Source organism: Podarcis filfolensis, assembly GCF_964270895.1.
Source record: "Podarcis filfolensis genome assembly, chromosome: 2".
In the NCBI taxonomy this organism is placed as follows: Eukaryota; Metazoa; Chordata; class Lepidosauria; order Squamata; family Lacertidae; genus Podarcis; species Podarcis filfolensis.
This window is the reverse complement of record NC_139605.1, coordinates 4,697,611-4,712,679: the sequence shown is the minus strand read 5'-3', so window position 1 is coordinate 4,712,679 and position 15,069 is coordinate 4,697,611. Positions and strand designations below refer to the sequence as shown.

General features: G+C 48.0%; 1 protein-coding gene across 2 annotated transcripts in view; it reads left to right on the top strand.

Annotated features, from left to right (window-relative positions):
- LOC310756408 (alpha-2-macroglobulin-like) overlaps positions 1-15,069 on the top strand; it is a 75,514-nt gene that overhangs the window by 30,608 nt on the left and 29,837 nt on the right. For both annotated transcript variants that reach the window (XM_083600303.1, XM_083600302.1), the window contains 8 exons: positions 938-1,080; positions 1,636-1,785; positions 3,035-3,208; positions 4,373-4,442; positions 5,882-6,038; positions 7,875-8,160; positions 11,620-11,743; positions 12,847-12,956. In XM_083600303.1, the coding sequence (XP_083456429.1) occupies positions 938-1,080; positions 1,636-1,785; positions 3,035-3,208; positions 4,373-4,442; positions 5,882-6,038; positions 7,875-8,160; positions 11,620-11,743; positions 12,847-12,956 (1,214 nt within the window). The remainder of the gene's footprint in view (positions 1-937; positions 1,081-1,635; positions 1,786-3,034; positions 3,209-4,372; positions 4,443-5,881; positions 6,039-7,874; positions 8,161-11,619; positions 11,744-12,846; positions 12,957-15,069) is intronic.

Here is a 15,069-nt window from a genome sequence, read left to right as displayed (position 1 = left end):
AAGAAAATAACATGCTATACAAATGCCCTCCAGAGTGTTGCTAGAGTTATGAGTGCCACATGGAACTGAGGGCTTCTCTATACTGCTTCACAATTTCTTCAGAGGCTAAGCGAAGGGCCTTTACTTGTGCCCGTCTCAACTGTTTTCCTACAGCAGTTCTGTTGGGTCGTTATTCCAGAGTCCCCATCGCAAACAGAACATGCACCTGTAATGACACGGCTCTGGAGACTATGGAACATGTAATGCTCTTCTGTCCCAACTGGACAGATGAAAGATCTCGGTTTTTAACTCCTCTCATGAACAAGCTTCATCTCCCAATCCAGTCCTGGATAGTGTCCCTTTTTTTGCAGGATTCTGATTGTTGGATTACCGAGATGACAGCTAACTTCCTGCTCAGTGTGATGAAGAGGAAAGCGGCACTAACTTCTTTTTAACACCACAGCTGCAGTCGATACGCTGCACAATCGAACGAAGTTCCAAGTAGCTTTATTGTACAAGGACAATGGAGCTAGGACAAATCTGAGGAGCTGAAGGACCCCTTTAACGATCCTCCTCCAGCCTCAGCAGTTTTTTGTCTTTTTGTTTCTGTACTATTCGGTCACTCGATGTTTTAAATCCTCTGTTGCTTCTCTTATCTCTTTTTTTCCCCTTCCTTTAAGTATTTGCCCAGGACGATATCTACCTTTACCTCCCCACCCCCATTTTATGTTGTTATTTCTATGTATATCATGCTATGGCCACACGGCTAATGCAATAAAACCTAGTGAACTGAGGGCTTTTGGCTTCTGGTTCTCATGCCGACTCCTTCAATGTTTCCTCAGTTTTATCCTCGTTGGTTGTCTTGAGAGCTGAAGCTCGGGCAAAGAGACCACATTGGAATTAATTCTCGTAACCCCTCTCTCTCCTCTGCCTGCTTTTGTGATTCTCTGCTTACCAGCCAAAGGGGTATTTTCTCTGGACCTCCCTGTGGACGCAGACATTGCTCCATTGGCCCGCTTGCTTCTGTACACAGTCTTGCCCAGCGGAGAACTTGTGGCTCACTCGGCAGACTTCCCTGTTGAGAACTGCTTCAGAAACAAGGTAAGGCTGTGGGGACTCTCTGAGGCCTGTTGGTTTCTGTTTCCCTCACTGAGCAGCTGCTGCAAGTCACAGGACTATGTTTATCATTCCACAGTCCAGATACTGCTGGATTCCCACGGGAAAGGGAGACGGGATGTGACGTTTCCTGTTTCCTTTGTACTGTCGGTTCTTTGTTGGAGTTGCTCTCTGCTTCTCCCAGAGACAAGATGTATATTTGCATGCTCTCTGCATAGAGTAGTAATAAAGCTTAGCAATGTAGCCATACCTGCCTCATCCTTTCGTTGCGGACTCTGGGTGTTTATACTCTGCTGGGCTCAAGCCAAGATGAGCCGTATCAGCTCGGAGGCCAATAGCTAGTTCGTTCTCCAGGACATCACCGAAGATGTCAGTTTGTTCACCCAATAGAGCATCGCCTTTACTGGTTGGACCAGTAAATATCAGCTCGTTGGCAGTGGCAGAGGGCAACCCAATGAAACAAAACAAAAACAAAGAGGGATTATTTCATGCTGTTATGTACATGAACAAATTCAACAAAGGCTTTTTTTATGTGTCCAGGTGGAATTGTGGTTCACTGAGCCCAAAGGGCTCCCTGGCAGCCAAACTCGACTCGTTCTTGCATCCGCCAAAGACTCCCTCTGTGGCATCCATGCTGTTGACAAGAGCGTCTATCTCTTGAAACCCGAAGCTGAGCTCTCCCCTCAGACTGTGAGTCTCGAGCTGCCTTTAAAACTGTCTTCAGGTAGAACATTTCCAGAGCTGTTTTCTCTCCTCCCCCACTATCACCCATACCGCCTCTTTGGTGCCATTCTTACTACTATCATTACTGTTATAATAATTATTTCAATTCATCCTTCTTCTTAAGGTCCCAGGGAGGGCTACAACAATTAAAACACATAATTGATATTAAAACAATATACAGTGGTGCCTCGGTTTTTTGAACGTCTCCACTGACAAACGTTTTGGAACTCAAAAGCTGTAAACCCAGAAGTAAATGCTTCCGTTTTCGAACGCGCCTCAGAAGTCGAACTTCTGAGGTGGCTTCCTGTTTGAGTTTTCCATACGTTTTGAGGCTTCCGTATTTCAAACATTTCGGAAGTCGAATGGTCTTCTCCAACAGATTACGTTCAAAAACCAAGGCGCCACCGTATTGCACAATATTTTTAAAAGGTTAAAACAACTTAAAATTACAAAAGAAAATAAGGTAGCAGAGGCAGAAACATCTGGAAAGCCAAACAAACTTTGGAGAAACAAGCAATGGTTGTTTTGGTCAAATGTGGAACAGCCTGTTGTTAACTTGTGGTTTGTTAAACACACCATGGCTTCAGCTCAAACCAGGCCAATATAAGTCAGGCAGTTTGAACACCCTAAGGTGCTCTTGTACAGAGTGGCGTAGCGTGGGGGGTGCAGGGGGGGCCGGCCGCACCGGGCGCAACATCTGGGGGTTAGGGTTGGGGGCGCAAATCCACGGGCTAGGGGGCGCAAATCCACGGGTTAGGGGGCGCAAATCCACGGGTTAGGGGGCGCAAATTACTTGCCTTGCCCCGGGTGCTGACAACCCACGCTACGCCACTGCTTGTACATACCTTACCTGGGAGTAAGTCCCAATGTGACTAAAATCTGAATAGACGTGTCCAAGATTGCACTGTAGGTTCCATATAAAAAGGCAAAGCGTTATTCTGATTATAAGATGAGCTGAGGATGAGGGATGAGTAGAACCGAAGAGCATTTCCACTTTTGAAAATGTGTGGGAAAACATGGAGCAGACCTATTTCCCTGTGCCAAAAGTCAGCAATAGATGGTGGCACCTGGAATCAATTTGGCAATAGTGTAGAATTTTCCCCTCCCCTCCCTAGATAGGACAAGTGCTGGGTATAAAGGACTTGGGGATGACCACCAGTATCGGAAGTATCGAAGCCTTTTTGGTCGTGCTGAATTGTGACTACTTCATTTTCAGATTTATGACTTGCTTCCTGTGAAGAACCTCAAAGGCTATCCACATGATAACCCTCATTTGAACGAAATGACCACTCGTCCCTGTGTGACAAGGAAAGCAATTATTGTGGGCGGCATCCGCTACAACCCTGATTCTTACACTTACGGTGAAGGGGACGCCTATGAAATTCTCAAGGTGAGCACTAAAGGTCAATGAAATACAGTGGTACCTCGGTTTCTGATCGTCTCCGTTGACAAACGTTTCGGAATTTGAACGCCGAAACATCACCTTGCCGACAAAGGTCCGTATAGTTAAAGCTATGGTTTTCCCAGTAGTGATGTATGGAAGTGAGAGCTGGACCATAAAGAAGGCTGATCGCCGAAGAATGGATGCTTTTGAATTATGGTGCTGGAGGAGACTCTTGAGAGTCCCATGGACTGCAAGAAGATCAAACCTATCCATTCTGAAGGAAATCAGCCCTGAGTGCTCACTGGAAGGACAGATCCTGAAGCTGAGGCTCCAATACTTTGGCCACCTCATGAGAAGAGAAGACTCCCTGGAAAAGACCCTGATGTTGGGAAAGATGGAGGGCACAAGGAGAAGGGGACGACAGAGGACAAGATGGTTGGACAGTGTTCTCGAAGCTACAAACATGAGTCTGACCAAACTGCGGGAGACAGTGGAAGACAGAAGTGTCTGGTGTGCTCTGGTCCATGGGGTCACGAAGAGTCGGACACGACTGAATGACTAAACAACAACAACAATGTACTGCCACTTCTGGGGTTGGGTTTTTTTCTACTCAAAACATTTCAATGACTGTGGCAAAGCACTGGACTTTCTAGCTAGCTAGAAAGAGAGAAAGAGCGAGTCAGAATTCCACCTCACTACCATGCCTCTGAGGGACGTGGGTGGCGCTGTGGGTTGAACCACAGAGCCTAGGGCTTGCCGATCAGAAGGTCGGCGGTTCGAATCCCCTCAATGGGGTGAGCTCCCATTGCTCGGTCCCTGCTCCTGCCTACTTAGCAGTTTGAAAGCACGTCAAAGTGCAAGTAGATAAATAGGTACCGCTCTGGCGGAAAGGTAAGCAGTGTTTTCGTGCGCAGCTCTGGTTCACCAGAAGCGGCTTAGTCATGCTGGCCACATGACCCGGAAGCTGTATGCCGGCTCCCCCGGCCAGTAAAGCGAAATGAGCGCCGCAACCCCAGAGTCGGCCACGACTGGACCTAATGATTAGGGGTCCCTTTACCTTTTCACCATGACTCCACATATATCAAACCTTTTGATGTACAAAATCCCCACCCCCCACCCCGTCTATGCGCTATAAAATGTTTCATAATGGCTCCTTGGCTTTTTTTACAGGACTTTGGCTTGAAAGTTTTCACGAGCACCAAGATACACAAGCCTCAGATATGCCAAGCCCAAAGACAGAGTAAGAACTGGCACTGGGATGAGGGGGCGAAACTGCAATGATGATGAAAATACACTGGTCTTGCTATGTAAAGCCCTGCGCAGCTTGAGATCAGGATCTCTGAACGATCACCTTGCCGTCTCCATCACTGTTTTCCAGATTTAAAGTTTTCGTTGTATATATTTTAAGTGTATCTTGTTAAGGGTGCTGAGAGGTGGCCCCTATTCCCCACACAGACGTACAGTTCACGGGGAGGGGGGGTAACAGTAAACCCCTCTTCGCAGGGAACACTGGGAAGCTCTGCAAGGGGAATAAGGATCTCCTAACAACTCTCCGAATGCTTAACAAACTATACTTCCCAGGAGGCTGTAGGGTGCGGTGGAGGCACCATGGCTGTTTAAAGTGCTTCACGCATAAACTAACATGTTTTCTGTTATGTACTGAGTTGAATAGGATCCAAACTCCAGCAGTCTGATTGGTCCTAGAACAATAGGATCCAAAAGGCAGCAGTCTGATTGGTCCTAGAACAATAGGATTCAGAATGCAGCAGTCTGATTGGTCCTAGAACAATGCAGCAGTATGATTGGTTGGCAGGAACCACCCAATCATGCTCCAGATAGAAGTGAATCCACAACCTGATTGGCTTACAGTAGAATTCCGGAATTAGCCAATCATGTGCAGCCCATTGTGTAAATAATGTATATAAAGCAGATACCTTGAGGGGACATTCATTCATTCCTCCTCACCACTATGAGCATGAAATCACTTTGCGACTCTGAGTATATTTCATTTTCATAACCTTCCTGGGACCTTAGGGTGAAGGGTAGGCAATAAATTAAATCAAAATAACAACATTCATCGCAATCATTAAGCAGTATGAATTATAAATTAAATAATTGATCATTATCAGTAGCGGTACAGTGGTACCTCGGTTTTCCAATGTAATCCATTCTGGAAGACTGTTCGAAAACTGAGACGCAAAGGGTGGTCTGCAATTTCAATTGAGAAAATTGAGGAAAAAGCACTCAGCGGAATCCATTCGACTTCCGAGGCACGTTAAAAAATGGACGCGTTTACTTCTTGGTTCTCAGCGTTCGAAAACCGAAACGTTCAGCTTCCGAGATGCTCGGAAATCAAGGTACCATTGTACTGATCGTTTTGTTAGTTTTTATTATTTCTTAATTTTTATTTTAACACTGGGGGGTAGGCGCTAAGTAGTGGCACAGAGCTGAATCACACATTCATGTTCCATCTGACAGAAAAATGAAGGGATGGCCAACATGACTGAGTAGGAAGAGTGCCTCCAGTGCTTTTTAGCGGCGATAAGCGTGCGCAAGTCACTGCGCAGTTCAGAAGTCGGAACAGAGCTTGAGTGGATAGCTGTGGGCAATTTCCCCCTGAAAGTCTGGCAATGTGTTTTGACACCAATTAATAATGTAAATAATATCCTCTCCTCTTAGGTTCCTTTGAACCTCAAGCTGGCTATGAATCAAGATATGCCCAGCCGATAGCGTATCTTAGTAGTGCTGGTGGTGTCTTCCTTGATTCCCCTGAAGCTACGAAGCCTGCCAGGAGTTTCTTCCCTGAGACGTGGCTGTGGCAACTGGTCGTATTGGAGTAAGTGGTATTAAGTAGTGGGTTGACAAAGCAGACGACACAGAGATTCCTCCAAGTGGTTCTTTATAGTAAGCTGGAACTGAACTGAACAGCAAACAGCTCAGCCGGCCTGCTTTTATAGCAGTGGCGTAGCGTGGGGGGTGCAGGGGGGGCCGGCTGCACCGGGTGCAACATCTGGGGGTTAGGGTTAGGGGGCGCAAATCCACGGGTTAGGGGGCGCAAATTACTTGCCTTGCCCCGGGTGCTGACAACCCACGCTACGCCACTGTTTTATAGGCAGCCGGCTGTCAACATTCTAACAACAACACCCCAGGGTTTCCCGCCTAAATTAACTGATGTGGACCTGAGTGAAAACTATATACACAATACCCCTGGTGGCCAGGGTGAGAACTTCAATACATAACACCCCTCCCCAACGAGATAAGGCATTAGTTACAATCATAGTGGTTCCGTTATATACAGCAATACCCTTATTGGTTTCAGTAAGGCACATAAGCATATTAATTGACCCTAATCACCATACAGCTTTACATGTGCAGTTTGTCCGGTGAACATAGTCTTTTAAATAAGCTGGGTGCTTGGAAACCCTGCCAGACCGCCAAGGGCCAGTACCAGAGTCCGGGTGGCCGCCCGATTCTGGCTGCGACCAAATGTGGCTTTGAGCCCGAGTTCCCTGGCTCTGCTACTGTCGAAGGAACCACTGCGAGCGGACTTGGCGGACGGTCAGGCACGGCGGTGGTCTGAGTCTCTGGAGAGCCAGGCAGACCCACCGAAACGGCTCGGCTTGGCTTCATGCCCTCAGTTTGTGAGGAAGATGTAGGTGGAGCCTCGCCTTCCATTAGCAACCGCTCTTTGAGCCTTGGGGAGAGATGGGGACAAATAATGTGGCAGAGGGCGTAGGAAAGAGGTTTTCAGGCCCTGTACCCGCAGGCCTCAGGGAGGTTCACAGCATAAAAATCAAATTACAGAAACCCCCTCCCCAACACCTTTTAAAAGGGCATTGGATGTCAATCAGCTATTAGACTAGTTCTTTAGCTAGTAAGACACCATCAATATGTCAATCAGCCAAAGAGGAATGCTTTTGCCTGGCTCTTGAAGGTGCGTAATGAAGGTGCCAGACGAACCTCCCTGGGGAGAGCATTCTGCAGACAGGGGGCCACTGCAGAACAGGCCCGTTCCCATGTTGCCACCCTAGGGCATGCCTATTTTCACTGCAGGATCATACCGTCCAACGTACTCGGGCTCACGCCTCCTTCCCCAAGCCTGGGAAGTGTTTGCCCAGCTTAGGCAAGGAGGGGTGATGCTCTGTCGGGGTCTGAGAGCCTCCTTCCCAAAGAAAAGGTGGTGGAACTGTGTTCCGGCGAATTCCACCAGAAAACCCCCCACTTCATACAGGTTCTCCATCAAAGCATATACAGTGGTACCTCTGGATGCGAACGGGATCCGTTCCGGAGCCCCGTTCGCATCCTGAGCAGAATGCAACCCGCGTCTGCGGGTCATGATTCGCCACTTCTGCGCATGACGTCATTTTGAGCGTCTGTGCATGTGCGAGCGGCGAGACCCGGAAGTAACCCATTCCATTACTTCCGGGTCGCCACGGAACGCAACCTGAAAATGCTCAACCTGAAGCTACTTTAACCCAAGGTATGACTGTACTATAATTCCCACTACATTAGTCTGACACGGTACCCCCAACAGCACCCTGGCTCTCTTGCAGCGGTAAACCCCTCCAGGGAGGCTACTTAAGTTCTCCCACCCACCCCAACCGCTTGTTGAAAGGCGCTGTGGTGATCCACACTAACTCCCCCCTCTCTTTTGTTCACCTGTGTCCTTCAGCGGCGATTACTCAGGTACAGGGGACTTCTTTGGCCACTCAGAGAAAGAGGGTGGCATCGTTCCAGGAGAAGTGATTATGCCTGTGACCATTCCGGACACCATCACGGAATGGCAAGTGGGAGCTTTCTGCTTGTCGTCAGACCACGGCATTGGCATTGCCCCGGTCGCCACTGTCAACGCCTTCCAGTTGTTCTTCACTGAGGTCACCCTGCCTTACTCTGTGGTGAGGGGTGAAGCATTCATGATGAAGGCCACTGCCTTCTCCTACCAGAAAAACATGATGAAGGTGAGGAATGCCCAAACTTGTCTCCCAATTTGGGGGAGAGGGACCCTCTTTCCTCTTTCCTTGGCATAGGATTAGGATCTTGTGGGCATAGAATATATAATAATAATAATTGTTGTTGTTGTAGTCTGGAGGGTTTTTTGTAAAAAATATACATTTATCTATTTTTAATAATAATAATAATAATAATAATAATAATAATAATAATTATTTATGTATACCCCACCCATCTGACTGGGCTTCCCCAGTCACTCTGGGCGGCTTCCAACAAAATACTAAAATACAGTAGTCTGTAGAACATTAAAAATTTCCCTAAAGAGGGCTGCCTTCAGATGTCTTCTAAAAGTCTGGTAGTTGTTGTTCTCTTTGACATCTGGTGGGAGGGCGTTCCACAGGGCGGGTGCCACCACCGAGAAGGCCCTCTGTCTGTTTCCCTGTAACTTGGCTTCTTGCAGTGAGGGAACCGCCAGAAGGCCCTCGGCGCTGGACCTCAGGGCTCCCATGGCTTTCGGAGACCTGTGCAAAGCTAAGCCTGGGCGCGCTGCGCCTCCCCGCTGTCCCCCAAGCTTGCGGGGCTGGCGACAGGGAGAAGCATGCATCTCCCCGCCCCCAGCCTCCAAACCATGTCAGGAGACAGTGGGATGGCGCGCTGCACCTCCCCGCTGTCCCCCGAGCTTGCGGGGCTGGCGGTGGGGCTCTCCTGAAGCCTGGAGAGCGGGAGGGGTCGGTGCGCACCGACCCCTCTCGCTCTCCAGGCTTCAGCGAAAGCCTGCATTTGCCCCAAAGGACGCACACACATTTCCCCTTCATTTTTGGAGGGGGAAAAGTACGTCCTATAGGGCGAAAAATATGGTATTTTTGCTAATTTATTAGGAATTAAATACCATCAATACATCATTTTCATATAACTTTGTTTCAAAGAATAGCATGCTGTAAACTTTAAATCCCAATTCCATAACCTATCCCATGCTGTTAATTGTATAGGTAAAGGTAAAGGGACCCCTGACCATTAGGTTCAGTCGTGGACGACTCTGGGGTTGTGCGCTTATCTCACTTTATAGGCCGAGGGAGCCGGTGTTTGTAGACAGCTTCCGGGTCATGTGGCCAGCATGACTAAGCCACTTCTGGCGAACCAGAGCAGTGCATGGAAACACCGTTTACCTTCCTGCCAGAGTGGTACCTATTTATCTACTTGCACTTTGACGTGCTTTTGAACTGCTAGGTTGGCAGGAGCAGGGACTGAGCAACGGGAGCTCACCCCATCGCAGGGGTTCAAACCGCCGACCTTCTGATCAGCAAGCCCCAGGCTCTGTGGTTTAGACCACAGTGCCACCCGCGTCTCTAATTGTATATTATATCCAAAATGCCTCACCCAGTGTATCATTACTGATTTGACCTGTTCGCCTTTCGTATGCCATTCTAATAATAATTTAAACATTTTTGAAAGTAATTTAGTCTTATTTTCCATCAACTCCTTTTTAAATTTAGAGGTTTCACTAAAGAAACCTTTCTTTTTGTCCATCTTAAATATATCATTAATCTCAAGGTATTGTAACCAATCAGGTAGCAATCGTCTTATATCTTCAAACCTCTTTAGTTTCAACTCATGATCTGCTTCCATTAATAGTTCATTAAAAGATGCCCAGTCATTTCTCATGTTTATTTTCCACCCAGAGATATCGTCTCCAGTGGGGAAAGCCACCGTGGTGTTTTTTGTTCTAATATTCCCCCCCCCCATACTAATATTCCCCCCCCCCATGGGCTGGGTGTTCATCAGTATGCAGATGACACCCAGCTCTACCTCTGTTTTAAATCAGAACCAGTGAAGGCGGTGAAGGTCCTGTGTGAGTGTCTGGAGGCGGTTGGAGGATGGATGGTGGCTAACAGATTGAGGTTGAATCCTGACAAGACAGAAGTACTGTTTTTGGGGGACAGGAGGCGGGCAGGTGTGGAGGATTCCCTGGTCCTGAATGGGGTAACTGTGCCCCTGAAGGACCAGGTGCGCAGCCTGGGAGTCATTTTGGACTCACAGCTGTCCATGGAGGCACAGGTCAAATCTGTGTCCAGGGCAGCTGTTTACCAGCTCCATCTGGTACATAGGCTGAGACCCTATCTGCCTGCGGACTGTCTCGCCAGAGTGGTGCATGCTCTGGTTATCTCCCGCTTGGACTACTGCAATGCGCTCTACGTGGGGCTACCTTTGAAGGTGACTCGGAAACTACAACTAATCCAGAATGCAGCAGCTAGACTGGTGACTGGGTGCGGCCGCCGAGACCATATAACACCGGTCTTGAAAGACCTACATTGGCTCCCAGTATGTTTCCGAGCACAATTCAAAGTGTTGGTGCTGACCTTTAAAGCCCTAAACGGCCTCGGTCCAGTATACCTGAAGGAGCGTCTCCACCCCCATCATTCTGCCCGGACGCTGAGGTCCAGCGCCGAGGGCCTTCTGGCGGTTCCCTCATTGCGAGAAGCAAAGCTACAGGGAACCAGGCAGAGGGCCTTCTCGGTAGTGGCGCCCGCCCTGTGGAATGCCCTTCCAGCAGATGTCAAAGAGATAAACAACTACCTGACATTCAGAAGACATCTTAAGGCAGCCCTGTTCAGGGAAGTTTTTAACGTGTGATATTTTACTGTATTTTTGGTTTTTATGGAAGCCGCCCAGAGTGGCTGGGGAGGCCCAGCCAGATGGGCGGGGTATAAATAATAAATTATTATTATTATTATTATAAACCACTTTCCTTACTACATGGTTTAGGAAAGCTCTATGTACTTTAACCTTCTCGTACCACAGATACGCATGCCAGCCAAATCTGTTATCTTGGGCTAGTCTGGTGTGAGAGAGTGAGAGAATTTGTTAAGAGGAGTCAGTCAAACAGTTGAGATAATCAGTCAGAAGGTATTAAGAAGGTATAGGCCAGTAAAGAAACAGAAGTTAAGATACTGACAGGAATATTATCTGAGAAACCATAAACTTGTTAATGTTTGTAAAATAAACTTGTTTTTTGGTTCACTTTTAACAACTGACTAGACTCAGTGTTTTACCAGAGAGTAACTGGTTGGTGGCAGCGGGGAAGCGAGCACAGTGGTGGCACAGGGATCAATAGACCGTTAAACGTCCGGGGACCCTGTGTGATCGCCACAATGACCTTCAAGATCTAAAACACAGAGTTGCGTCTGCCTCCTTCATTGTACAGCTTTTGAAGTACAGTGAAGATGCAGCCCTTTGCCCAGGCTTCTGGGCAGCTTTTAGGACCCACCTTGTTTTTATGGCTCTAAGTGGTTTCAAATTGTTTTCTAATGTCATTTCTAATGCTATCATCCACTCTGAGACCTTATGGGTCATCTGACACCTCTCATGGCTTTCCGAGTGTCAACTTGATCTCTTCCTGCTCCTCCTTTAAATTCTTTTTGTGGTATTCTGCTTCCTTCCCACCGTAACTTCTCTCTGTCCATGAACAGGTCACTATGTCTCTGGCTCCATCCCCTGACTTTGAGGCCATCCCAGTGGAGGAAGAGGCGCCTTCTTGTCTGCCTGAAAATGGGAGGAAAACCATCTCCTGGTTGGTGACACCCAAGTCTCTGGGTAAGCAGCAACACATCACATTTTGGATTTGGTGGGCGGGGTGATGGGGTGGTGGTGATGAGGGTGATGGTGTGAGGAAGAGGAGCAAGCCTGTCCCATCCTCATGTGGTAGGTAGACTATCTTCCTTCAGGGAAGATCAGGGATATAGGTAGATGGAGGGGAGATTATGCCTAAAGCAGAGTACAGTGGTACCTCGGGTTAAGAACTTAATTCATTCCAGAGGTGCGTTCTTAACCTGAAACAGTTCTTGACACTGAGGTCCAGTGCCGAGGGCCTTCTGCCGGTTTCCTTGCTGCGAAAAGTGAGGTTACAGGGAACCAGGCAGAGGGCCTTCTCGGTGGTGGTGCCCGCACTGTGGAATGCCCTTCCAGAAGATGTCAAGGCAATAAACTATTTTACTTTTAAAAGACAACTGAAGCCGGCCCTGTTTAGGGAAGTTTTTAATGACTGACGCTGTATTGTTTTCAATATTCGGTTGGAAGCTGCCCAGAGTCACTGGGTCAGGACCCCTGACAATTAGGTCCAGTTGTGAACGACTCTGGGGTTGCAGCGCTCATCTCGCATTATTGGCCGAGGGAGCCAGCGTACAGCTTCCAGGTCATGTGGCCAGCATGACTAAGCAGCTTCTGGCGAACCAGAGCAGCGCACGGAAACGCCGTTTACCTTTCCGCCGGAGTGGTACCTATTTATTTACTTGCACTTTGACGTGCTTTTGAACTGCTAGGTTGGCAGGAGCAGGGACCGAGCAACGGGAGCTCACCCCGTTGCAGGGATTTGAACCGCCAACCTTCTGATCGGCAAGTCCTAGGCTCTGTGGTTTAACCCACAGTGCCACCCACGTCCCTCATTACATATATAAAACATTCATAAAACATATGGATAATTACAATTAAAAAACGCAAGTCCAGCCCTTTCGTTAAAAACAGTGTTGGTATCAGGAAGTCTTCAATAGTTGCCTAGGAATATTTTAAGACAGGTGATGCTAAATAGCTCCATAAATGGCTTGAGGAGAAGAAAAGGCTACAGAGAGAGAGAGAGAGAGAGAGAGAGAGAGAGAGAGAGAGAGATGGGCAGGATGACAAGATGGACATTTTCGTTCTAGGGGAAGTGAACTTCACAGTCAGTGCCAAGGCCCAGCCCTGTGGGAATGCAATAGAGGTGGCGAATATCCAAGAACAGCAGGACACTGTGATCAAATCTGTTTTAGTGGAGGTAGGAGAGTTGCTTTAATCTCGGTGATGGTGGGGGCTTGCATGCATGTAATTGCACATATTTATGCTGGGAAAACGACACCTTAAAGATGGCAAAGTCCTGCCTCAGGAGGTTACCCTCCATGTCTTCCAAGAGCACATGTGGGCTGCCTTGGGAGATGATGGACTCTCTTTCCCTGGAGGTTTTTAAGCAGAGGATGGATGGCCATCTGCCATGGATGCTTTAGCTGAGATTCCAGCTTGCTGGGGGTTGGACTAGAAGAAGAGAGTTTGGATTTGATATCCCGCTTTATCACTACCCTAAGGAGTCTCAAAGCGCTAACATTCTCCTTTCCCTTCCTCCCCCACAACAAACACTCTGTGAGGTGAGTGAGGCTGAGAGACTTCAGAGAAGTGTGACCAGCCCAAGGTCACCCAGCAGCTGCATTTGGAGGAGCAGCTTGCTGGGGGTTGGACTAGAAGAAGAGAGTTTGGATTTGATATCCCGCTTTATCACTACCCTAAGGAGTCTCAAAGCGCTAACATTCTCCTTTCCCTTCCTCCCCCACAACAAACACTCTGTGAGGTGAGTGAGGCTGAGAGACTTCAGAGAAGTGTGACCAGCCCAAGGTCACCCAGCAGCTGCATTTGGAGGAGCAGGGAATCAAACCGGTTCACCAGATTACGAGTCCACCACTCTTAACCACTATACCACACTTGGTCTGAGGATTAGATCAGCCTCAGAGTCCCTTCCAACTCTACAATTCTGTGATTGTATGATCATACAGCCAAGGACTTGAGCAACGATGGTTGCAACCTCCTTTTGATGCTTAAGGCAGTACAGTGTTCGACTAAAGAGTTGCACAGGTGCAATGGGAATGTCATTAGTGCAATGAAATTATCCCTTCCCCTCTTCTGCTCCATCCCCAAATCTGCTCTGGGGGGATTTAGCAGGCACACTGGGAGAGGAGAGGGGAAGAATATTATATTGCACAAAGAGAAATCCTTGTGCAGATGGATCATTGAAAATAACCCTTAAGTTGAATGGATTATACCCAACTAACTCCTAATTAGAAAAAACCTATTACAGTTAATGAACACAGGTTTGGTCATGTCCATTAACTTCAATGGGCCCTGGCCACATTCACACCATACATTTAAAATGCTACGATGCCACTTTAAACAGCTCCAAATAATTAGAAGAGCTGTAGCTGGTTAGGCTGAGAGAAAGCTGAGACCCCTATTCCCCTTGCAGAGCTACAATTCCCATTGTGGTTTAATAATCAATTCCTTTTCCTAGGCGAGTCTGGGAACTGTAGCTTTGTAAGGGGAGTAGTCTTTGTCCATGGAGTTTTCTTGGCAGGGATACTGGAGTGGCTTGCCGGTTCCTGCTCCAGCTGGATCACGTTTGGTCAAAACTTTCCACTATGACCTGTCCATCTTGGGTGACCCTGCACGGCATAGCTCATAGCTTCTCTGAGTTATTCAAGCCCCTTCGCCACGGCAAGGCAGTGATCCATGAAGCAGCATATTAAAAAGCAGAAACATCACCTTGCCAACAAAGGTCTGTATAGTTAAAGCCATGGTTTTCCCACTAGTAATGTATGGAAGTGAGAGCTGGACCATAAAGAAGGCTGATCGCCGAAGAATTGATGCTTTTGAATTATGGTGCTGGAGGAGACTCTTGAGAGTCCCATGGACTGCAAGAAGATCAAACACATCCATTCTTAAGGAAACCAGCCCTGGGTGCTCACTGGAAGGACAGATCGTGAAGCTGAGGCTCCAATACTTTGGCCACCTCATGAGAAGAGAAGACTCCCTGGGAAAGACCCTGATGTTGGGAAAGATGGAGGGCACAAGGAGAAGGGGACGACAGAGGACGAGATGGTTGGACAGTGTTCTCGAAGCGACAAACATGAGTCTGACCAAGCTGCGGGAGGCAGTGGAAAACAGGAGTGCCTGGCGGGCTCTGGTCCATGGGGTCCGAAGAGTCGGACACGACTAAACGACTAAACAACAAGGGGAGTAGAACTCCTCACAACTCTCAGCAGAGTCCCTAACAACCTATAGTTTCTGGTATCCTTTGGGTGAAGCCATGACTCTTTAAAGGTGCATGATGTATGGTGTAGATGGGG